The sequence below is a fragment of the Drosophila santomea genome, chromosome 3L (genome assembly GCF_016746245.2).
Source record: "Drosophila santomea strain STO CAGO 1482 chromosome 3L, Prin_Dsan_1.1, whole genome shotgun sequence".
NCBI lineage: Eukaryota > Metazoa > Arthropoda > Insecta > Diptera > Drosophilidae > Drosophila > Drosophila santomea.
Window position 1 is genome coordinate 9703007 of NC_053018.2, and position 23136 is coordinate 9726142.

Sequence of the window (23136 nt, forward strand, 5' to 3'; positions counted from 1 at the left end):
GCCTGCCAGACTGCGTGAGCACCCCACTTTTTAGTGTTGGCAAACGGCGGCATTCAATCCCTGTTTGGCAACGCCGTACAAAAACACATTTCGTTTGCAACTAAAGAGGATTTTTAAATTTTCTTTTAAATAACTTGGTGTAAAAACTTGGTGTTTGAAAGATACGCTTCCGAAATGGCCCGCACTGAACTGGAGAAGAAGACCAAGCGCCAGGGCAAGAAACGCAAGCACGAGGTAGCCGAGAACGCTGAGCATGCGGCCAGCGACGACGAGGTGGCCAACAAAAGTCTGATTCTAGCGCCACAGGTAGATCAACAGGAGGCTCTAACAGGTGGATTTCTGATTAAATCTATATTAGCTACGTTTAACATACCCCATATTCGCAGATAAACCCGCCAAGAGAAGGCAAAAAGGAGCAGAGGACTCGGCCTCAAAAAAACGCAGCAAGAAAAACCAAGCAGAGGAGCAGGTGGCCACCAGTGGAAGCGAGGAGAGTCTTCCACAGAAGCCTCACAAGAGAAAACAGGTTCAGGAAGCAAACGGAAACAAAAAGCTAAAACGCAGTAAAAAGCTGGAATCCAACTCGGAGGAAGACGACGACGAGGAGGATTCCCAACCAACAGCAGCCCAACTAAAAGAAGCAGCTCGTCCGGAAAACGCTAATGCAGTGGTTACCGTGCGTCAAAAGAAGAAGCAGAAGCACCAGCAGCGTCTCGAGGCCCAAAAGAGTCAGAACTCCAACAAAGAAGCCAAAGTTAACAAGGAATACCTTCTAAAATGGAAGGAATCCCGCCAGGAGTGGAAGTTCAATAAACTGCGGCAGATTTCCATTCAACAAACCGCCTTTGATGAGGAGAAACTGGATGAGGAGCTGTGGCCAACTGCTCTGGAGTATTTGGCCAGTTCCCAAGGAGCAGCGCGCTCAAAGATCAGTCAGTTGGCCGAGGAGGTGATCCAGAAACTGGACAAGGAGGGCGAAAAGCTGGAGGACGAGGCGGAAAGGCAGAAGCTAATCGAATCCACGCGGTACCAGCGGGCACGCGATCTCCTCCAAAGCTTCGACTAGATTATTATGTTAGTTGTTACTCTTTGCCTTAGAAATAAATGACACATGCCTATTTTACAAAAACATGTTCTTCTTTCTTATAACTTTGCTCTACAGTATCCCCGGTGCAAAACGGCGTCTTTAAGAACATAGAAAACATTTTTCTCCTAAAGTAAAAATATTATTTTACAAGTTGATAAGGTCGCATTATAACTTTACTTATAATTAGAGGTCCACATAGGCCAACAGTTTGTCTATGTGATCGACTCGTTGCTGCAGAAGCTGCCGATCCTCATCCTTCAGCTTAAGTTTGTCCAGTTGATCCTCTTTTAGAAGAAAATGCTGCAGGAAGAGCCGAACACTTTGCTTGAACTGCTGCAGCTTGGTGTTTTTGGCCACTCTTTCGAACGTCTGGTAAATCTCCCGCTCGTCGTTCGCCAACAGTAACCTGACCATTACCTCTTTCATAAAGTAAAAGCTGAGTTTGTCCAGCTGCATAAAGTCCACCACTTTGAGCACTGAGAGCTGCAGACCAGCAGCTAGGATTACTTGCTGCAGAAAGCTAGCTAGATTGCGAATCTGCGGCTTGGAAAGCTTTTCAATGTCATTGATTCTGTCCCAGCTGGCAAACTGGAAAGCCAGTTGGTATTTTCTGTTGAATTGACAGAATTTAAGGGCCAAGTGAGCGTAGTAAGGGTTAGCACGCTTCTCGTTCAGAGCGCAATGGATGATCACGTAGGCCACCGCTCGCTGATCCTTCAGAGCCAAATGCAGTATCTTCTCGAAGGCGTCCACATAATCGGCGGCACTCATGATGATGCAGAAGATATTCCTCCTTTCAGCTGTGTTCATCTGCTGCTTTCTGGCCAGCTCCAGTAGCTGGTCCGCAAAACCGCCATTTGCAGACTTTGGTGAGTTCTTATCCTGCTTTTGCTTGGCGGAACCCATCTCATCCAGATTTCCCGTCCAAGCAGAGCCCACAATCCACCATTTACCCACTTTATCAGCACGCAGGAGATCCTCGAGTGTTATGTTTAATGTCACCACGTAGCGATCATTTTTCAGCATAGCCTTGAGACGCTTTCGCAGATTCTCTGCCAACTCGGGATCATACTGGGGCAGCTTTTGCATATTGTTGTTTTTAACAGCATTCAGAATATCAACCATGAAACGCAGGCGGGGATTCTCTTTCAGTTCAAGTGGGGCACTGGCAATCTGCGATTGAACTCTTTGCATCATGGTCTTAAATGCCAGTGGATCGTCCTTGCGCAGTCGGAAGCCAATGGACTGGAAGATCAGCAAAAGGCACTCCACGCTCTTTTCGCAAAGCTGATCTGCCAATTTGCCTATAAGCTCCATCAGCAAACTCAGCTCGTAGATCTTGAAGAGGTACATGTAGCAGAGGACCAGTACTAGGTTATTCAACTGCTTATCCTCCACCTCCAGGCTAGCGATGTTCTTGACGTAACCATCGAATAACTCCACAAAAGTCTGCAGGAAATGAGCTCCAATCTCGCTGCCAACCTGGGCATGTAGGTAAGCTAACAACACCATGTGTTCCTGCACCATTCGCTCGTTGGTTCGCGTAGCGCCGAGAAGTGCTTCTCGAATTAACCTGGTTAAAGTCTCGTTCATGTTGTAGCGGGAGTTTTTCATGTATAGCTCCTCGATACCAGCAGCAATTTTGTGTAGATTTGCTTCCGACAAACGGTTAAGCAGACCCTTGCTTTGCTTTAGTAGGCGAGCTAGTATCTCTGCCTGTTTTTCACTAGATCCCGCGCTGGCAGCCATCAAGGCTCGCTGATGTGGAGGTATGTACTTCTGACCGGCGGCTGAGGCCTCCAGTTCCACGGGATCAGGCAGGATGTTTCCCTCGGCATCGCGTTTGCGTCCGTAGATGTCCTCTTTAACTGTTAATAATTGGTTAATTATATAAACACCTCTCTGTATATGTACTCACTTTTAGGTGCATTCTCTTTCTGCTCCAAATCCTCCTCGCTTTGTTCTTCTTCTCCGCTTAGGTCTTCACCATCATCTTCACCCTCAGAGGCTCTGTCATCTTCTGGGAAGTTATCCATGGGCTCATCCCTATCCTCCTCCTCCTCTTCCTCATCGCTCCACATTCCCGCCTCTTCCTTTTCTTGCTGCTCCTTCACCTTTTTCTTGCGTTCCTGCTTCTCCTCCCACTTCTGCTTTTCCTCCTCGTCATCCAGGACAAAGTCGAGCAGATAGTCCAGGCCATCGTTAAACATCTTTCGCACCAAGCGGTTTTTGTCCTTGGATTTGTTTAGTTTCAGCTTCTTTTCCAGCTTGTTGATCTCGCGATCCTCTTCCTCGTTCTCTATGCGGAGTTGCTTGAGTCGCTGCTTCTTGGACTTGCTCTCCAGTTCCCTTTGTTGGCGTAGTTCCTTCCGCCTGACCGCCTCCTCATCCTGTCTTTGGATAGCGCCTCCTTGCGTTTTCTTCAACTTCTTTCCCAATGGTTCGTAAACTACCACCTTTTCGCGTACGGGCATTAGAGCATCCACCTCCGCATCACTGAAATCCGAATCTATGGACTCGTCATCGTCGCTGTCTATTTCCCCGGATAAAAGTTGCTCCTTGGGTATTTCATCTGGATTTATTATTTTCGGCTTTTTACTCCTTTTCTTCTTCTTGTTTTTCCCCAGCAGCGACTGCGCTGCCAACGCCTCTGCCGCCGCCGCCACGCGCTGTGTACCGTTGGTTTTGCCGGCGAAATAAAGTCGTTTGTTTTGCTTTTTGACCTCCGACTTCTGCTTTCTCTGCTCCTTGCGGGTTAATGGTTTAGCTTTGGCCTCCTTCTTCTTTATTTTTGCCATTTTGGACGGCATATACAGGAGATTTCAGGCCGATCGCATTTAACAATTGTTGTGGTTGTCAATCAGCTGTTTTAAACAAGTGTTGGACAACCCACGTGCTTTGACACTGGTGTAGGGAAGAAAAACTGTATTTAAAAATGGTACACAATTATATTATTGTTTTGTTAAACCTTTCACAATGTTGAATATTTTAAAGTTGATACAATAATAAGTTAAATATTTTTTTCACCGTTAGGTAAAAGTTAGCAATCTTACTCGATGGCAAGTCGACCCCTTTGCTACGCCTGTGCCCGCCCGAAGCCTTTGGCCTTTTTTAGTGCATTTTATAACCGCAAAACAATTTATTTAATTTTTTGATTCTTGAATAAGAATCACAGATTCTGAGCCACCATGTCCACGAGATGGTATCCCATCTACCAGCGCGGCAATCCGCAGCTGCGTGTTTTCCTGCCCAACTTCTGGATGAAGCTAATCCGGCCCACGGAGGAGCAGCCGCCCAATGTGGTCACCTTTTCGGTGTCCATGGAGATGACCAAGTACGATGTGCGTAGCTACTTGGAGAAGATCTATAAGCTGCCAGTGGTTGATGTTCGTACTCGGATTGCCTTGGGGGAGACCAAGAAGGATCAGACCTACGGATACATCACCAAAAAAGACGACGTGAAGCTGGCTTATGTAACATTGGTATGAATTCTACAAATCCTCTGATTTAATAGATATTCCTCATGATATTTTTACATTTCAGCCCAGGGAAGAGTCCTTTGTCTTCCCCGACTTCTTCTCTGAAAAGGCTGAGAAGCAGGCCCAAGAGGAAAAGTCGCTGGATGAATCGAAAGCCGGTTTCCGCAGATTTCTGGACAGGAACAAGAAGCGACCGGGCACTCCAGGCTGGTTTTCCATTTAGTTTTTAGTCTGTAATCTTAGTACTCTTCCTTTCAACGGGTATATAAACATTTATTTCGAAAGTCCGAATTAACCTAAAGCTCAGCTTTATTTGTGAGGAGGTCAACCTCCTTTTTTTTTGGGATCTCTTGGGTATTACTTGGCCTGCTTGACGGCGGCGGCAACCCAGGCGCGGATTTTGTCTTCATCCTGAAGGCCCACCATGCGCTGCACCTCCTTGCCGTTTTGCAGCACCACTAGGACGGGCACAGCGGCCACATCGTAGTCCAAAGCCAGTTCGCTGTGCTCATCTATGTCCACTTTAGCCAGCTTGATGGAACCGGCCTGTTCACCCACAATACTTTCAATTCGCGGGGTCAGCAGCTTGCAGGGATTGCACCATCTGTTACATTACAATATAAACATTAATATGCCATGTTTTAAGATAGAAATATAAAAATTACGTTGCAAAGAAGTCCACAATCACGGGCTGCTGACTGTTTTTTACTTTCTTGTCGAAGTCCTCGGCGCTCTGGACTTTGAAGATCTCCTGTCGCGGCGCAGAAACTGACAACATTCGGTTTTGCTGGCCGCTAACCAGACGACGCGACGTCTGTCCCAGGAGGTTAATAATCTGTCGCTGCATGGCTTATTTTCTATAATTTTTCTGTGCAAAATTGTTCAGCAATTGATTGCAAAATAATGACAAGAGAATCACAACAACAACAATACGGGGCAGGGTTGCCAGATAGCATTGTAATGCCAAATAATGTGTGTACACATTGTCAATGAAACTGTTACTTTCCAGTCACTGTTTTTAATGTCATAAGATTTTATTGTATGGTATTTATTGTTAAATAATTACATTAGTATTATATAATATTAGGTTTTAACATTATTACGTGTACATAATTAATTATTCTGTCGAACTAGGTGGCATCTCCGCTGCGAAGATAATCAGAACTTTCATGGTGTGCACACATCGGCTCAACTTTTTTTTGTGAAGTGGGCTGCATATTTTGTTTTGTCGTAATAATATTACAACTGTTCGGTTAAAATTCAAGTGTTATACTCGTATTACTGTCCGTAATCATCGAGTGGTTAATTGGCGTACATAAAAAACGGAAAGAATCGGCTGAGAACCCCCGTGCCCTCGGGTCAATTAGGGAAATTGCCCAGCGAATTGCGCAAATGGCCAATGGAACTTTAGTTTTTCAGTCCAACTGAAGGCCAAAGGATCCGGGAAAAAGTGATCAGGATGGACGACCTGTCGCAAGGCGACATATGCCGCGTGTGCAGATGCGAAGCACAGCCGGATAGGCCACTTTTCTACCCGTGCATCTGCACGGGATCGATCAAGTACATTCACCAGGATTGTCTGATGCAATGGATGCGCTACTCGCACAAGGAATACTGCGAGCTGTGCGGCTACCGCTTCAGCTTCCAGCCCATCTACGCTCCGGATATGCCGCGAGTCCTGCCGCTAAAAGATGTCCTTGTGGGATTGATGTCCGCCGTTTTGGAGGGCGCTCGCTGCTGGCTTCATTACTCCCTGGTCGGTTTGGCCTGGTTCGGAATTGTGCCGCTGTCTGCCTACAGGACCTACCGGTACCTGTTTCGGGCGAGCTCATTTGATATGATTCTCACGCTGCCCTTCGACATCTTCTCCATGGAAAACCTAGCAGCGGATGCCTTTAGGGGCTGTTTTGTGGTCACCTGCACGCTTTTGTCCTTCATAGGACTGGTCTGGCTGCGCGAGCAGATCCTGCACGGTGGCGGACCCGATTGGCTGGAGCGGGACGATGCCCCTCTTCAGGCAGCGGCTGCCAATCCTGTGCCTGCTCCCGCGGCCGAGGCTGCTCCAATGCCCCAAGACGACAACAACAATGCCGATGACAATGAAGCGCCTGCTCCAGTCGGCAATGACAATGAGGGACAGGATGCCCAGGCCCAGGATGCTGCTCCAGCGGCTGCAGCTCCCGTCGTGGACGCCGATGCCGATGAACAGAACTGGAATCCCATGGAGTGGGATCGGGCTGCCGAGGAGCTCACCTGGGAACGCCTGCTCGGTCTCGATGGATCGCTAGTTTTTCTGGAGCACGTCTTCTGGATCATCTCGCTTAACACCATGTTCATCTTCACCTTCGCCTTCTGTCCCTACTGCGTGGGCAACTTTATCCTGAGCTCCATGGATCTTCTGCAGCCGGAGAAACCACTGCTGCACTTTCACGGCCTAATTACCACTCTGTTTGGTTACTGCTGCATTGGATTGACTCTGGTGGTCTTACACTTCTTCGCCAGGGTTTTCCGCTTGCGGAGAGTCTGCTGGTTCATTGGATTGTGCTACATTGTGGTCAAGGTGTCGCTGCTGTCGGTGTTGGAGATCGGAGTACTCCCGCTCATTTGCGGCTGGTGGTTGGACATCTGCTCGTTGCCGCTACTAGATGCCAGCCTCAAGGATCGCAAAGCGAGTTTTAAGGCTGCTCCGGGCACCTCGCTTTTTGTCCACTGGATGTTTGGCATGGTCTACGTTTACTACTTCGCTGCTTTTATATCGCTGTTGCGGGAGGTTCTGCGACCGGGTGTGCTATGGATATTCCGTAATGTCAACGATCCTGACTTCAGTCCCATCCAGGAAATGATCCACGTACCGATTGTGAGACACATCCGGCGGCTGGTCGCTTCGGCTATGATCTTTGGATTTGCAGTGCTCTTGATGCTTTGGCTGCCTATTAGAATTCTGCAGGTGGCTTGGCCGAACTTCTTGCCTTACGCACTCAGTGGCGATGCAGAGGTCAACGATCTTAGTCTGCAGCTGCTGCTTTTACAGGTAAGTTTTAATACCCTAAATCTAAACCTAAAACCTAATCTAAACTCCCAATTCTAGATCGTCTTGCCGGGCTTTTTCGAGCAGACCCAAACACGCATCTGGCTAAAGGGCTTGCTACGTATTTGGTGCACAGCGGTGGCCTGGTTGCTGGGCATTCGAAGCTACCTGCTTCCAGCACCAGAGCCTGAACCTGAAAGTCCCGCTGCTGGCGAGGAAGGCGTCGAAAATGCCGCAGGCGAGAATGGAAACCAGGAAGGTGAGGCAGCGGAAGCTGGAGCGGCAGCGCAACCACCACCACCTCCTCCACCACCGCCACCGCCAGTGGAACCGGCGCCTGCACCACGAAACCTTGCCGCCGCCCATCAGGCCATCATGCAACGGGATGCGCCCGTGGGATTCCAGCCGTACGACAAACCATCGCTGTTCGCTTTCCGTTTGTGTGCCCTGTTGGCACTTATGTGTTTGTCGATCGTTTGTGCTGCCATGTTGACGCTCACGATTCCAGTCTACATTGGTCGGCGGTTGATGATGCTCTGGAGTGGCCAGCCAGGAGAAAAGGCAGCGGGTGCGGCAGCCGCAGCAGGAGCGGTAGAAGTGGCTGGAAATCTAGCTCCAATCGATCCGGAAGGAGCCAGAAAGAACGAGCGACTATTGCGCTCGCATGAGCTGTACACCGCTGAGATTGGTGGCTACCTGTGCTTGATTGTCTGCCGGGGAGTTGCAGTGGTGGTCACCCTGTTGCCGCAAGGTCGAGCGGCTGTTGTCAACAAACTAAAGCACTGGGCCCGAGTGGCATTGCAATATGCCCTGCCCGTTTTAACACTCCTGGGAATTTTCGTGCTTGTTCCGTTGCTGTTTGGATTGCTGCTCGAGTTGGTGGTGGTCATTCCCCTACGCGTTCCATTGCGCAAGACACCCATACACTTCCTATGGCAGGATTGGGCGCTGGGCGTGCTCTACAGCAAGATTGCCATCGCCTTGACTCTAATGGGTCCGGACTGGCACTTGAAGCGGGCATTGGAGCGAGCCTACATGGATGGATTGCGTGATTTTGACTTGAAGTTTGTGATGCGGGACTTGGCTGTGCCGGTCGTTACTACCTTTGGCCTCGCCCTGGCCATTCCCTATGTCATGGCCCATATGATGTTCCCCATTTTTCTAGCCGACGCTTATGCGCGGCATGTCGTCGCCCGGCTGGTGTATCCTGTAAGCTTTATTGTGGTGGGCAGCATATGCTTCCTTTTGTTCCAGATCAAGCAGCTGAAGAAGCTCTACCTGTCCATCAAGGTAGATAAGTATCTTGTGGGTCAGAGGCTGGTCAACTATGAGCACCGCAAAAAGCAGCAGCAGCAGCAGCAACAACAGCAGGAGGAGGAGGAGCAACAGCGGGCGGCCCGAGAATTAAAGGAGAACCAGGAGAGAGATCGGGAGCGAGAGCGTGAACAGCTGGCCCAGGAGCAGGAGTTGGCTGAACTTCTGTAACGAGACCAGGTGCGAATCGTAGGCTTTTCAGGCTCTAGTATGTGCGACAGGTGGGGAATCAATAAATTATCAGCTCATGCAGGCTATTAGGTTTTGTAAACGGCAATTTATTACGTGTGAATCATATTGTTACACTGTTTTGAAATCTTTATTGAAAATGATGGCAATTTTGTGTTTTTATCTTACGCAATTAAAGCATGTCCAATTTCTATTTGAAGATTTTTATTTCAACCCGAGAAGGAGAAGGACGTCACATGAAGATGTTGAAGTATCTGTGCTTTCCCGTCGTGGAGATGCTCCTGCTGCTTATATATCTCTGTTTAGTATTGCTCTGCCAAACGGAAGACATTGGAAATTTTCGCGTGAAATAAGCATACTTTGTCCTAGCTTCGGCCCTTTTTTCCCTCTTAGTTATCTTGCGTTAAATGATTAATTTGTTAGCTGCAATTGTTGTTAAATTCTTACGCTATACCTTTTATAGATCCTAAGTTGTATGATATTTTGACACTCGCCACATCCCCACTTACATATGTAATCAATGGGCAGCGATTAAACCTTGTATTAGAGCCGTATGCAGAAACTACATCTGAGAATTGTCAACGGAAACTTTAGAAAAACCCCGAAATAAACCAAATCCAATATGGTAAAAGTGGTGAAAAATTAATGGATAGTGGAATAGAAAAAAAGAAACTTTTTCGAGCTAGCTTTACGAACTGTAAAAATAATATATGTAACATTATGAATATAACTGATTTAAAATTAATTAATAAATTTAACTTTAAACTTCAAGAGATGGGCACTTTCTTTCTTATGTAAACTCGACTGCAAAATAATTTTTCAAGGCATCATCTGTTGTGACGAAAAGTCGAAAAGTCGAGAAAAAAAGCTCAAGAAATATATACAGACAATTAATCAACGTCCAAACATATTAAATGAAGCACCATAATATAAGTGGAGTCAATGGATGAGCGGTTCGCTCAAGTGAGCTAATCATTGAATACGTTCTCTTCTGAGTTGGCGAACTGTGAGGGGCGATGTCAATCATACGCCCTGTGTGCCAGCGGCAATTGACAGGAACGAGTCTCGCCCACGGCATACGGGGCGTATGAGGGATGTCCAGTCGGCAGCGGGGAGATTCCAGGATGTTCCCCCGAAAATTCCTGATAAAAAAAAAGCTGAAAAGTTGTTCGCTTTCCCTCAGAAAGTTTCGGCTGTTGCGAATTTGTTGTGCGACAAATAGAATATAAAATAGAAATAGAAAACTTTTCAATGTTTGTAACTTAAATTGTTTTGTGGCTTGACATGGCCACGACTGCTCCAACCCACACAGCAAGCCAAGTGGCTTATGTGCCGTGGCTATTAAAATGTATGGCAGGTCCTCATCCCCGTTGCCCCTTAATGACTTGGCCAAATTAAACACTTACCAAACTTACAGATGGCCGAGTCGCAGAGATAAACAAACAATAAAACGAAATCAAATAATTTGCATTATGTCAAAGTTGAAAGTTGCCGAAACATTTTCCCTGCCAGTGCGTGCTTAAGTAGAGGGCCAAGCCAAATGGGAATGCGGCATTTTAAAGTTGACAAACTTTGGCGCGTGTTGGAGTGACCCATGGCGGGATCGGGATAGTGGATACCTCGCCGAGATTTCTCGTCCTCCCGCTCCCAGAAAGCGAAGGGCTTACGTTGCGGTTCATTGAACCAGTCACTAGATACGAGTCTGCAAAATGGAATAAATTCCTTCTAGCTACCGCATTGATTGACTTGAATAGCCCGTTTCGGGGGCTGTTCCTTAAAGGGTTTCGCACACAGGAAATGTATTTATACACAGCACAGGGCAACTCGAAATAAATATAATATTTAAACAAATATGTATTAAACAAGCTGCATGCCAATTGAATTGTTGTATCAACTGGGATGAGCCAGTTTTGTGCATATGCTTTGAAATATCTGAAGCTGCTTGATTGGAGCCCAAAGGAAATAGTTCATTAAGTTGCATGGCTGTTAGTCGAAGTACTTTTAATTGGATTTCCAACTATGCGAGTGCATTGCAACGCATCGAGGCTAAGATGCAGCGAGCATTCTCGTCGTGCCTCCATAAATCAATAGTCATCTCCATCCTATCATGTCAGCGGGCCATTAATAAAATCGTACATAATTCAAAACATTCTGCAGACTGACAGGGATCAAAACAATGCAATTTTATGGCTCTATTAAAACACCATAAAAATCCAAATTACAAGTTGATGGCATTCGTTGGGGGTGGTCCCACTCCCTTAGTAAGTGTAAACGGATTTGCAGCTTAAAGCTGTTGCCACATTAATGCTCTTTTTTTGGGGGACACAGAAATTCCGGATGGACCACAGAAAATGCCACAAAATGCCAGCAGCCAGACAAATAATGTTTTGAAAATGCCACTGGTTGGGAAACAAAACTCTCGCCACTCCAGTAGAAAATACACAAAACACAGCACTTGCCAACTGCTGCCTATCAATTTATTTAGAATTTCATTTAAATAATTAAAGAGTCTCGCTTTCAGCCATCGTCCATCTCTATTTGAGCATGTTGCAAAGGGGGAGTTTGATTTGATTACTTTTAATAATGTAAACAGTAAATGTCGAGCTGTGGCCAATTCGAAATGTGGCTGTGCTGGAAATTGCATTACTGATTTCCATTTTAGCTCATTTGGCCTTCAGCTCCCTTTTGGTAGATTTAATTTCCGCAGAACCCTTTTAATTATCACTTATTAAGTGTCTTGGTTCTATTTGATTGCAAATTAATGTGAAAAATTACTTTGCCTTTTCAATTCTGACTAAGCTTATTTGTTGTTAGATTAGCTTTCATTCGTTGTGATTATTTACTTAATATGATACCCTTCCCTAATTTGCACTCGGATTTCAGAGGGTAATTTTTAATTTCCACTGCAAAGTCATAACATTTATTTTCCTGCCTCCCACATGGAAACATTAGCAAGCCCAGAAGTGGCGGAAGTTAAAAATACACAGTCAGATAAAACAACTATCTGTACTGTTATCCAAAAAAAACGGATTATTTTTTATCAAAACATGAAAAAAGAATTTTGTAAAAAATCGGATATTTTAAATTGGCGTTTTCGCACCACCTTTATTGATTTTCGAAAAAAAAAATTTGACAAATTTTCGCATTTTCGATAAGGGGTACCATCATCAAAATTTGCAAAAAATGGCCAAAAATTCGCATTTCAATGTATGTACATGGATCGATAGGGAATTTTGTTACGAATTCAACGAGGTATGGCATTCTACATTTGGACAACTATTTTTACAGCTATCGAAAAAAAAAAAATTATTTTTTATCAAATAATCGAAAAAAAAATTTTTTGTAAAAAATCGGTTATTTTCAATAGGCGTTTTTGCCATAATTTGACAAAAAATGGCCGCACAGTTAAAATAAAGACTGATTTGTGCTGCTAATAAACATAGCTAACTATGTCTATCCCAACTTTTTTGATATTCGAAAAAAAATAATTTGACAAATTTTTGCATTTTCGATAAGGGGTACCATCATCAAAATTTGCAAAAAATGGCCAAAAATTTGCATTTCAATGTATGTACATGGATCGATAGGGAATTTTGTTACGAATTCAACGAGGTATGGCATTCTACATTTGGACAACTATTTTTACTGCTATCGAAAAAAAACGGATTATTTTTTATCAAAAAAACGAAAAAAAAATTTTTGTTTTTAAATCGGCGTTTTCGCCTTATCTTTGCCAAAGCTAATAAACATAGCTAACTATGTCTATCCCTATTTTTTCGATTTTGGGAAAAAACAAATTGAAAAATTTTTGCATTTTTGATAAGGGCATCTGCCATCTGCCTTCTTCTTGAACCTTCTTGATGTAAAAAAGCATTCTTAATGTTTTTCGCTTTTTCTTCTTGAACTCTGTGCCGAGCGCTGTGGTTGCTGAAAATTAACAACTTCATATGTCTGCCGTTTGAACTTTGTGCCTCTTGAAGGATGGGAAAGCATTCGTGTAGATATGTATGTACATATGTAGAGCATGGGAGCGGCTTACGCGGCTTTATCATTTGTCGCGCATCACGGGGCGTATGCGTAATGTGGCAGGGCGAGGACTTAAAGCACAGTTCATTTGCATGAATTGTTCTACAGTTTGTTATTGTTGTCGTTGCCGCTTGAGGCTCTTATCAAGCATAACCAACACTTCATAAATTGTCTAAAATTAGCCATAAAACAAAGCAAACAACTCGACCAAGTTGTTGTTGCCACGGTTGCAGCAATCTGAAGAGTGTAGCAACCTGCCCTTCCACCACCACCACCACCAACCCAACAGCCCACCCACCCACTTGACACCCGCTTTAAGCTCGTTATGCTTTATTATAGCCATCATATCCACCCGGAAACCCTCCTGCAAATCCCCCGGACGTGGCAACTATATATCCGAGTGCGGGGGAATCGGTATCTCGGTATCCATAGAATGGGTATCAAAATATGTCTGATCTGGTTGCCACACGCGCTCGTCGCTGAAGTGGCCTTTTGATTTCCGTTGCCATAATTTATTATTTCTGCCAGCGCAAATAAAATAATTTGGATAAAAGCATCGCCATGGGAAACACGAGAGCGGTCAGTCCTAAAAAACAGAAAATAGTTAACCACCGCAGAACGAAAACAAAAACAGGAAAACGCAAAATCAAATAGGTCACTAGGCGAATTCCCTGACATGCAAACTCTTCCTAAGTAATTAAAAAAACAAGTGATTGGTTTTGCGTAAGATTTGTTTTCTACTAAAAGTCATCTTTTGTCTTTAATCTTTGGCAAAGGAAACACTTTTAGGCAATAAAAAGTATATAAACTTTATATTTTTCAGCAAAGTCGTAATTCTAAATTTTAACGACGATTTTATTAACTACGAAAATACTTTTGAGTTGTAAAGGCAAAATAAATAATGAACAAGAATTACTCATTTGCAGAAGTTTTTAATTTTAGCACATCTCCCTTTATCGTTAATATACCCCAGTTACCAGAAGGGAAGATGGTTTACCGATAAAGAAACAGAACTTGGAAAAGCTGAATACCCAGGCGTATTTATTTACTTTTTGGGCTCAGCCCAACCACAACAATAGACTAAAAAAGAGCCCAGCCCAACTTTTAACGCCACCTTAAAGATACATAAAAAAATACAACCACATCGGACTTTGTCCGGGTTAAAGTTTGAGTTCGGGGTGCTCCTTTTTATGGCCAGCAGCCGTTGGCAGCGTCCGATTGAGCGTGAAGTTGTAAAACTTAAGGAGTGCTAAGTGCCCGTGGTGGCACTGCAACTCCTCGCCGGGATTATGGCCAATAAAGCACGCATGTCGGCGCCAGGACTCGACGGGTCCCAAAAATTAAATATGCCTCACAGAATGGCATATTAGAAAGGTGTGCTCGTGGACAGTGGATGGTGTCCACTGCAGTGGATGGGGCAGATTTATGAGTTGGTTGGGATCGGGTAAGTGGTGACTAGATGGAGAGATTAACCCGACTTACGAGCCACTTGTTCCGCCACCTTGTAAACTCATTCCTTTAGTTGGCCATAATTTAGGTTGGCCAATGGGGAAACTGGGAGAAGGCTAAAGCAAACCCATGTTCCTTTGGGATATTTTCCGGGCTTCAAAAGCTTAAGCAGTAGTCTCAACTGTTTCAAAAATAAAGCATAGCCATGAATTGTGACTATAAATAAATGCCCTTCATGAGTAATTCACTTCACTTGATTGTTAAGGGAGAGCCATCATTTGGGATTTTTCTGATAACTTCAGAAACTACAAGCTACACAATATATTAAATTGCTTATATGAATAAATTCCCAATAATAAACAAAGTCATCGATATACAACATCTGCTTGATATGGCCAAAAACTGATGTTTCAAATGCCCATTTTCTACATGCCCAACTGGACTTATTTGTGGCAATCAAATGAAGCTGCATAAGCATCTCGCATGTAAGTTCAATATGTAAATTCACAAATATATAGCAGTGTGGCATGAATTTTATGTGTGGCATGCAATAAATACTAAAGCCATACTACATACAAGCCAGTAGAAATGCAGTCAAATTATTTGCCAATCGGTAAAGAGAAGCAGTTCAATAAGGGTTCCAGATGTTTTTCGTTATTATTGCGACTGGGTCACGCACTTTTTGCTCGTTTTTGGTCTTGGACAAAGCGTCGCCTCTGTGGAAGCCATAAAATTCGAACACACAAAGCGCGTTTTCGCCGAATTGTCTGGCGTCTGGATGCTAGCATACTTTTTATGCAAAGCGAATCAAAATCCAATTATAAACCGAGAGCGTGTGTGTTCGCCGAGTGTTAGATGAGGGAAGGGGGTAAAGGGTGGGGGGCTTCTACACAGGGGGTCCAAAGGACACAGCACCGCCAACTGCATTGCAAAACCCAGCAACAACACTTGGTCAGGCTGTAATGAAAAATTCAATTTGGTAAACAAAAGACGCCAGCGAAACGCGATTTAATATACATGCGCCCATATGTGCGTGCAAATGCATCGACACGCGTTTATGCACTGAGAAAAATACATCAGTGTTGACTTTTATATATACAATTTGAATGTGATCCTAAGGAAATATCTGGTTAAATATCTATATGATCCTTCAATACCGAAAGTTTGAATCATATAGGGATTATATAGGTAAATATGGATTTCGTAGCACTGGTTCTTCTCAGTGCATGTGTGTATGTCCTGTATGCACGCGTTTTCCAGGCGCCAAAACTGATGGCTCCTCTGACTGCGAAACAATGAAACTCATTTGCATTTGCCCCGCTCGTCGCAAAATGGTGTTGTGCCCCAACGGCAATTTCAATGGTTTCTGCAAATATTTGAGCGGCCAGCAGTTAGCGGCTAACAAATTATACAAAAAGTAAGGCATTTGAATGACAGAAAAGTTGAAAACTAAAATTAAGAAAGTACATTTAATGCCAGGCAAAGATGGAGTGGGCAATGATTAGGAATATCGAGCAGACGACAACGGTGAAGATCATAATGCGGAATCCCACCACAAAGAATCCCCTGAAAGTGATCTTGTAGCCATGAGCTCTGCCCACCACCGCGACGAACTCGTTGGCCAGGGAGCCCAAGAGGGTGCCATTGGCTCCGTAGCTGGTACCCATGCTCGTGGCCCAGATGAGCGGCAGTAGGCGTATCTGCACCTCATCATGGACAACCATGTCGGTGCAGAGTTTCACCATGATGGGGGCCACCGCCGCATTGTGGATAAAGGCGGAGAGCAGGGACGAAAGCCAGAGGATCAGCAGCATGCCCACCATGGTCTGGTATGACTCGTCCACTCGGACGATCAATGACACCACCATAAGGCCAATCCAGTGGATGAGGCCCAGTGCGTCAACGACCGCGGTGAGGACGAAGAGAGAGGCGAGGAGCATCAATGTGCCCCAGTCGACCCTGGCCATGACCTTGGCGAGATTCTTCTGGTCGATCAGGATGAGCAGCAGGAAGGCGGCCAGCATGGATATCCAGCCCAGTGAGGCGCCGGGAATGGCCCAGGGAATCGATTGCAGAATGAAGCAAAAGACGGCAAAACCCAGGGCCAGAAAGGATTGCACCAGCAGCATCTTCTTGCGTACCCAATTGCTCGCCTCCAAGGTGGCCAGGATCGTAAAGTAGCCCTCTGCCGGAGGGAGCACCCTGCTCCTTGGCTGTCTTCTCAGCTCGGCAATCCTCAGCTGAATATCGAAGGAGGGTCTGATATTCTCTCGCCGTTTCGCTGCTAGCTCCACCTGATTGTCGTCCAGGACATAGATCTTCTTGCCCATGGTCCAGTAGATTAGGCCAAAGGTGGACGCCAGGCAGATCACAGCAGTCGGGAGCATGAGAAACGAAAAGCGAACGAAATTCATCCCCGCGGACTCCACCATCTTATTAGTCATAATGATTGTATTGGGTGGCCCACCAATTGGGGTAATAGAACCTCCGATATTTGCATAAATCGCCACGATAATGAGGACCAAGGTGGTGCGCAAGCCCATCGCTTCGCACAATCGTATGACGGGCGGGCAAAAGAGAAGCACCACAGTGGCATTGTCCACGAAGGTGGAGGCCATGGACACCAAGACGCCCAACAGGGCGATCAGCAGCCAGGCATGACCCTTGGAGATACGATAGGCCACCACGGCCAGGTAGTCAAATAGCCCGGTATCCGCCATGCACGACGTCATTATCATATTGCCCAGCAGGATCATCATGGTCTCCCAGTCCACCCAACTCACTATCGTTTCCAGATCGGGTCTGCTGCCCAAAACGGCGAGAAGGGCCAAGGACAAGGCTGTTATCAGCAAAGTGCACAGCGTGCGATCCGAAAAGTCCCAGATGATCATAGCATATAGGCCAATGATCAGAATGGCGGCATACACTACACTCATTCCGGGGTCCAACGGAGTGTTGTCCACCGTCAGGAGAAGACCCACCGGATGCTTGCTCATGCTCTCGAATGAGATCACAGTCTGCGCAAAAACCCAGTCATAGGAGGAGTTCAAAAGATTGCGATCCGTTTGCAATGAGCGCTGGATCAAGGACCTTTCATGGTGCCATCCTGAAATGGAGAACTGAAAGACCCGCTGCACCTGCAGGTACTTCTTTTTATCCATGTACATATACACCATCCACATGCCTGTGCGCAGCAAGCTGCGATTCATCCCATGATCGCGCCACTCCAATCGAACTCCAACCGCTGAGAAGTTGGATGTCCTAACCCGGTGGTTCGTCAGATACGTGTTTATGGCCCCATTCAGTTGTATTCCCACGGCGTCCTGCTTCAGCTTAACATTCCTGAAAGTCGTCCTATTGGGCAACACGGTCACCATCGACTTGCTGATCTCCGCAGGCTTATGGACAAACAGGATGATGGTGCATGCGGTCCAGAGCGACAGTAGGAATGTCAGGTTGATTATGTGAAACACATAGCCAGTGCTATCGCGATATTTCCGGATGATTGGATTCATGGTGCGTATGAATCACAGTTACGTTGAGAGTGCATTTATAATAACATTTGAAGGATAAGTCAAACACCAGTTTCAGTTTCCTTTTACGACGTATATTTGTTTAATGTTCCATTAGGGTAAAGTAATTATAATTCATATGATTCACACCGCAACTAGAAGGGCTAGAGATTTTCTTGGCTTTTTCCATTTGCGTTTTCAGCTTTTCACTTTTCCGTTCAAGAAGTTGTGGCAACATCAGTTGATGCCGCCGAGCATGTTTGTGAAATGTGGTCTTAACTTGTTAACTGGCTAACTTAATAAGGAAACTCAAGCCCTTTATGGCTATTTTGCAGCCAGTCGGCATGTGGCTACTGTGTACCCACAAAATTGGAAAAATGCTGGAAAAAATGTTGAAACTTGACTTCAGTGTAAGTAGGCCAAAGTAGGTGGAAGCCATTTTCCCAGCTGACCATCAAAAATGTAGCCATAATGTGAGGAAAAACGCGGTGGAAAAGCAGAAAATGTTGCATTGCTAACTTTTTAATAATGCCGCAAAATGGACGGAGAATGGAAAATCCGACATAAAGCAGGAACATGGGATTGCCATATGGAAATGGACAAAACAGTATTTGATGCATGACAAATCTGGGAAAATTGTTGTTATTCCTGCTGATGTTTGTTTCTATATACGCCATATATACAGAGCAACTTTGCTGGCCAAACAAACAATGGGTGTCATTCAAGAGAATTATTCAAGCGAGAAAAGTTCTGAAAATATGCAGATTATGCCCATGAGGTGGGCGAGGAATATCTCTAATACGTTCAGCAACTTCACTTGAATCTTTCGCCTTCAAGCTGGGTAATTTTTCTTTTCTCTCCGCCCCCCGTCGGCACTTATAATCCACTTTAGTTTTCCCCACAATTTGTCGCCATCCACGTTAATCTAAATCAGCTCTTTCATCTGGTCACTGCACGTGCCACAGATATGTGAAATTCCAGAGATCTCGGATCCCCCGGCAATCTGCAGTAATTTCCCCACTTCATTCATTCTGTATTTCCAATTTTAAAAACCCACAAGTGGGTCAGCATCAACTTTAAATGGCAGCGTGGTTAATTGGAAACGAAGTGCAATGCAGACTGTCTGAGATACGCTTCAAATAGCAGACGGCTTAATGGAAATGGCCACCGAGCCATGCAGGTGTAGGTTGCCTAGGCAATTAAATAGGATTTCCACCTGGCGTAGCAGAGCACATTAATTTGTATTACCCAGAATGAGGTCTGAATTGTTTGACAGAAGCCAAAGTGTTTCTCTATAAAAAAATGGCTTATAAAGTGCGCTATAGGATACATAATATTCAAGGCTAAAGATCTAAATGATACTGACATGAATATTAGTTATCTAGAGAACATCGTCAACAGGACAAGCAGACCTAAAGAATAATTTAGCTTTAATTCAGATTGTGGTTTCTTAATTAACTTATGCTTGAATCTGAATCAAGACCATTTCAGGTGATACATATTCTCTGTGTACTGACTACATTTTATGACTCTATTTTATGCAATTTTCGTTTTCGCAGCTTTATGTCTGAGGGCGTTGTTTTTCCTGCACCACCCACCAATCTTGCTGCCTAATTAGTCAAATGGGCGAGAGTAGGGACAGAGTGTGTGTGATGACTGTTGCCAAATATTCTGACCCTAAGCAGCGCACAAGTCTTGTCACCCCACTGTTTTAGCCAAATGCCGACAGCTGGCAAAGCAAACCGAAAACGAGTCCAGAATGGGGACTGAAGCACCTAAACCCCGAAAAACCAGACGACTGTCGGGTCGACACTATGACAGTTGTCCTGTCGTTCGAATGTCGCACGGTTCACACCCACCTTAATGAGTGTGTGTGTGTGTGTTTGGCTGCGTGTGTGCGTACACTGCGAATATATTGCGCATAGTCATGTGGGGCAAGCGTTGAGGAATACTCTACCAAAGGATATTTTATGAATCACTTGCAAATATACCATAATAAAAATCGAATCTTATTTATGAGAATAACAAATAATCAATAACAATCATTATGAGCCTATTGTGTTTATCTTCGATTAAGTATGAAATAATTCATATCGAAGGCTAGGGTATTCTGGAGACTGCCTTGTGAAGTTACCTTTTGCCATCTATTATGAGTTTCCGAAGGCCTCTTCTGGGTAAAGGTGGGCAAAGTATCAACTGAACGCGGCGTGGAAGTTCCGAAGAATGGCTTAGGCTCCCTTCCAGGATCTCATTACTAAATACCCACCAATGCAGCAGCAGTAGCAGCAGCTGCTGTTAAACGCCTTTGAAGTCGACGGCTCAGGGGCCAATGGAATGCCAGGACCCAAGGAACCTGAGCCCCAGGGATCCGGGTATCCGGGGATCCGGGGATCCAGGGATCCAAGGTGCAGATGTGGATGGACGAATGGTTATGGTTTCGGCGGCGTAAGTGGGCTTATTTGAATTTATTGTGGGAAGTGCAGGCGCCCAGAGCGTCTCGCATGAGACTCGGATCAAAAACAATAATTTACTTGATTTCCCTTTCGCTTAGCGAAAGTTCAAGTGGCGAGGTACGCGGATCAAATTGTCTGGAATTAGTGGGTGAAATGGCGGGGATTATTGTTCAGGGCTGACTCCCTCGGCTAATTGCCATCCAGTGGCATTAGCTAATGAAAAGTTTGCCTATTCGGGCGAAAACGAGATAAAGGCGCTCAGTCCATTCGCCTGTAAACTTATTTGATTTTCAAAAGCGTGGAACGCGTGGAAAGCCCACGTACATTCCCAATTGGCAAAGTTCAGATTGATATATAGCCGCGATAAATTGCTAAAAATTCAATAGAAAATTGGTTTGCCATAGCTCCATAACATATGGCCCTTGCTAAAATTCTAAAAAACTCCATCGCTCGCTGACTGATTTATGAGCGCATGTAAAGCCATTCAGTGTGAGCAAAAGTTGTGCGGCAAAACTTTTCTGTCCGCATTATAAAGATGTTAATCCCAGGGACAAGTGCTCCTCCTGCCCGCAGGACTGTGCCTCTGACTCGGAGTTATCCTGACGTCAGCCTGGCCAGAACAATAGAAAAGCAGCCCGAGCTAACGAACTCTTCAACAAGTGCTCATGAATGCAAATTGTTATTATGTAGTTGCGGTCATTATATATGTGTAAATATATCTCTTACTTCTACGTTGTGGATTATGAAAATAGGAACGGCCATTTGCATAATTGATTTTAAAAATACGAACAGTATACCCAGACTAGACGAGCAGCTCTAGCTCTGTCCTTTAATTGAAAAATAATATGTTCGGTCTGGAGAGCAAGAAGTGGGGTGACTCGATGTAGTCCTGCCGCTTTCCTCATCTTCATCCGTCGATATGCTTGAGCTCCTCCTTCCGCAGGCCACCTTTGTGTGGACACATGGCATTTTATATATCCTGCCTGCGGTGATATTTCCATTTAGAGGGGGCACAAGTGGGCGGAAAATAGGGAGGCGGAAAAGCGCTTCGGCTGCCCTGTGAAAAGTTAATGATGTTGGGAGCACACATCCTTCAACATTTACGTTTGTAATTAAATTTCGTAACAACTGGCAGGCATTCCGCAGTAATTGCATTTACCAGTTACATATAGACACGTGCTTAATTTGGGCCATTTTAATATGCAATTAAACGGTTATCGTAAGCCGTTCTGTCCAGTAATGGCCATCAAATGTGGGTTTCATCTTTCCGCGCCAGGTAATCTTGGTTGAGTTCTGCAGATAATACTTACATTTTATATAGATTTTATAGGGGTGTTGGGCTAATTTAAGCTTTGCCATCAAATGACCCTTTTATTGGTTTTTCTTTTATAATAATTTGTATATTTTAAGACAATGCACACAGATGGAAGTGATAATGAATAGTAAGTGTATTACTCACTTCAATTATGCGCTTTTCCGCAGATGCCATTTAACCCGACAGCCATAATTCGATTTGCTCCATTTGTTTATTAAAATATTATAAAGTAATGCCGCACGTCATTCGATGGGCACAGCAAAGGGCTCGTTAACAGCACGTCGCCTGATTAACTCGGCGGTTAAAATTAAAAAAAAATACAACGAATATTTCAACACGTGCGGCATATTACAGTGGACATCATTTCTGCTGAAGTGCAAGCTGCTATTGTTTTTTTGGTTTCCGACTCTGTTGTTTGTGTTTTCCACCAACTACAAAAATAAATATGGAGATGTTGCGCTGATTAAATAAGCAAAAATTACATATTCATATATGTTACTCGTATGTGGTTCAAACAGTTGTGGAAATGGTTAATAGACAAGCTAATGCAAACAATAAAAGGCAGTAATTTGGCTTATAATAATTAACAAATTGATTTTTACCTCTGATAATCCAATAATTGACATTTCCCTAATTGCACGCCATTTGAATTGCAACTTAATTTGCTTTTTAATTGAAAATTAAATTAATGCTACTCTGAATTCACATTTCTCTTGCATGTTTTTCTAAATTTAATGTCTCAACTCCCGAGTTTTAAGTGCCCTTTTTCAGGGCCAAATACACATTTGCGACAGTTTTTGTGCCTTTGTTTGACTAAGTTTGTTTTTAGGCCCATCATCATCATTAGAGACTACCCACGTTTCTTGTCTAGCCGATTGTCTCATTTGTTTTTGTTTCATTTTTTGCATCGTTTGTTATTTCTATGGTTTTTTCTTTTTCCTTCTTTTTTTTTGGGTTCGTTGGCAGTCGAAAGGGATGTTTTCTGAGCTTTGGCTAATTAATGGCAAATTTTCCTGTCTTTTGTGTCGAAACCCACTTAAATTGATCGATGACACTAAACTGTTGTCGTATCAAACAAGTGGGACAAAAATGCTAATGAAATGTTTGGCCCAGAAAAATATCTCCAAGAAAATGGGTAACAGGGCGCGGATAAATATAAACATAGCTTAACAGCCATTAATGGTGTCACATTTTATGGCGAATGACGACAACAATTCCTTTTAATTTTATATAATAAATAAATAAAGTAGATACATGCGCTTATGTCCAGTGAATATGCGGATT

At 44.4% G+C, this 23136-nt stretch overlaps 6 protein-coding genes across 6 annotated transcripts; 3 read left to right on the top strand and 3 right to left on the bottom strand.

The window, feature by feature from the left end:
* Positions 1–48: 48 nt before the first annotated feature.
* Positions 49–1123, top strand: LOC120447838 (uncharacterized protein C7orf50 homolog). The gene is made up of 2 exons (XM_039629443.2): positions 49–331; positions 387–1123. Exons 1-2 carry the CDS (start codon positions 175–177, stop codon positions 1064–1066), a joined length of 837 nt encoding a protein of 278 aa, XP_039485377.1. The 5' UTR covers positions 49–174; the 3' UTR covers positions 1067–1123.
* Positions 1119–3975, bottom strand: LOC120447834 (nucleolar MIF4G domain-containing protein 1 homolog). The gene is made up of 2 exons (XM_039629438.2): positions 3006–3975; positions 1119–2955 (listed from the first exon to the last, which is right to left on the bottom strand). Exons 1-2 carry the CDS (start codon positions 3895–3897, stop codon positions 1271–1273), a joined length of 2577 nt encoding a protein of 858 aa, XP_039485372.1. The 5' UTR covers positions 3898–3975; the 3' UTR covers positions 1119–1270.
* Positions 3976–4184: 209 nt separating this feature from the next.
* LOC120447841 (39S ribosomal protein L23, mitochondrial) lies at positions 4185–4867 on the top strand. The gene is made up of 2 exons (XM_039629447.2): positions 4185–4569; positions 4631–4867. Exons 1-2 carry the CDS (start codon positions 4276–4278, stop codon positions 4787–4789), a joined length of 453 nt encoding a protein of 150 aa, XP_039485381.1. The 5' UTR covers positions 4185–4275; the 3' UTR covers positions 4790–4867.
* On the bottom strand, positions 4819–5488 carry LOC120447842 (thioredoxin, mitochondrial). Its single transcript, XM_039629448.2, has 2 exons — positions 5232–5488; positions 4819–5170 (listed from the first exon to the last, which is right to left on the bottom strand). The coding sequence occupies exons 1-2, from the start codon at positions 5411–5413 to the stop codon at positions 4924–4926; spliced, it is 429 nt and encodes a 142-aa protein (XP_039485382.1). The 5' UTR covers positions 5414–5488; the 3' UTR covers positions 4819–4923.
* A 246-nt stretch (positions 5489–5734) lies between these two features.
* Positions 5735–9868, top strand: LOC120447833 (E3 ubiquitin-protein ligase MARCHF6). Its single transcript, XM_039629437.2, has 3 exons — positions 5735–7597; positions 7655–9088; positions 9298–9868. The coding sequence occupies exons 1-2, from the start codon at positions 6026–6028 to the stop codon at positions 9077–9079; spliced, it is 2997 nt and encodes a 998-aa protein (XP_039485371.1). The 5' UTR covers positions 5735–6025; the 3' UTR covers positions 9080–9088; positions 9298–9868.
* A 6170-nt stretch (positions 9869–16038) lies between these two features.
* LOC120448645 (P protein) lies at positions 16039–18379 on the bottom strand. Its single transcript, XM_039630772.1, has one exon. The coding sequence runs from the start codon at positions 18085–18087 to the stop codon at positions 16042–16044; it is 2046 nt and encodes a 681-aa protein (XP_039486706.1). The 5' UTR covers positions 18088–18379; the 3' UTR covers positions 16039–16041.
* Positions 18380–23136: the final 4757 nt, after the last annotated feature.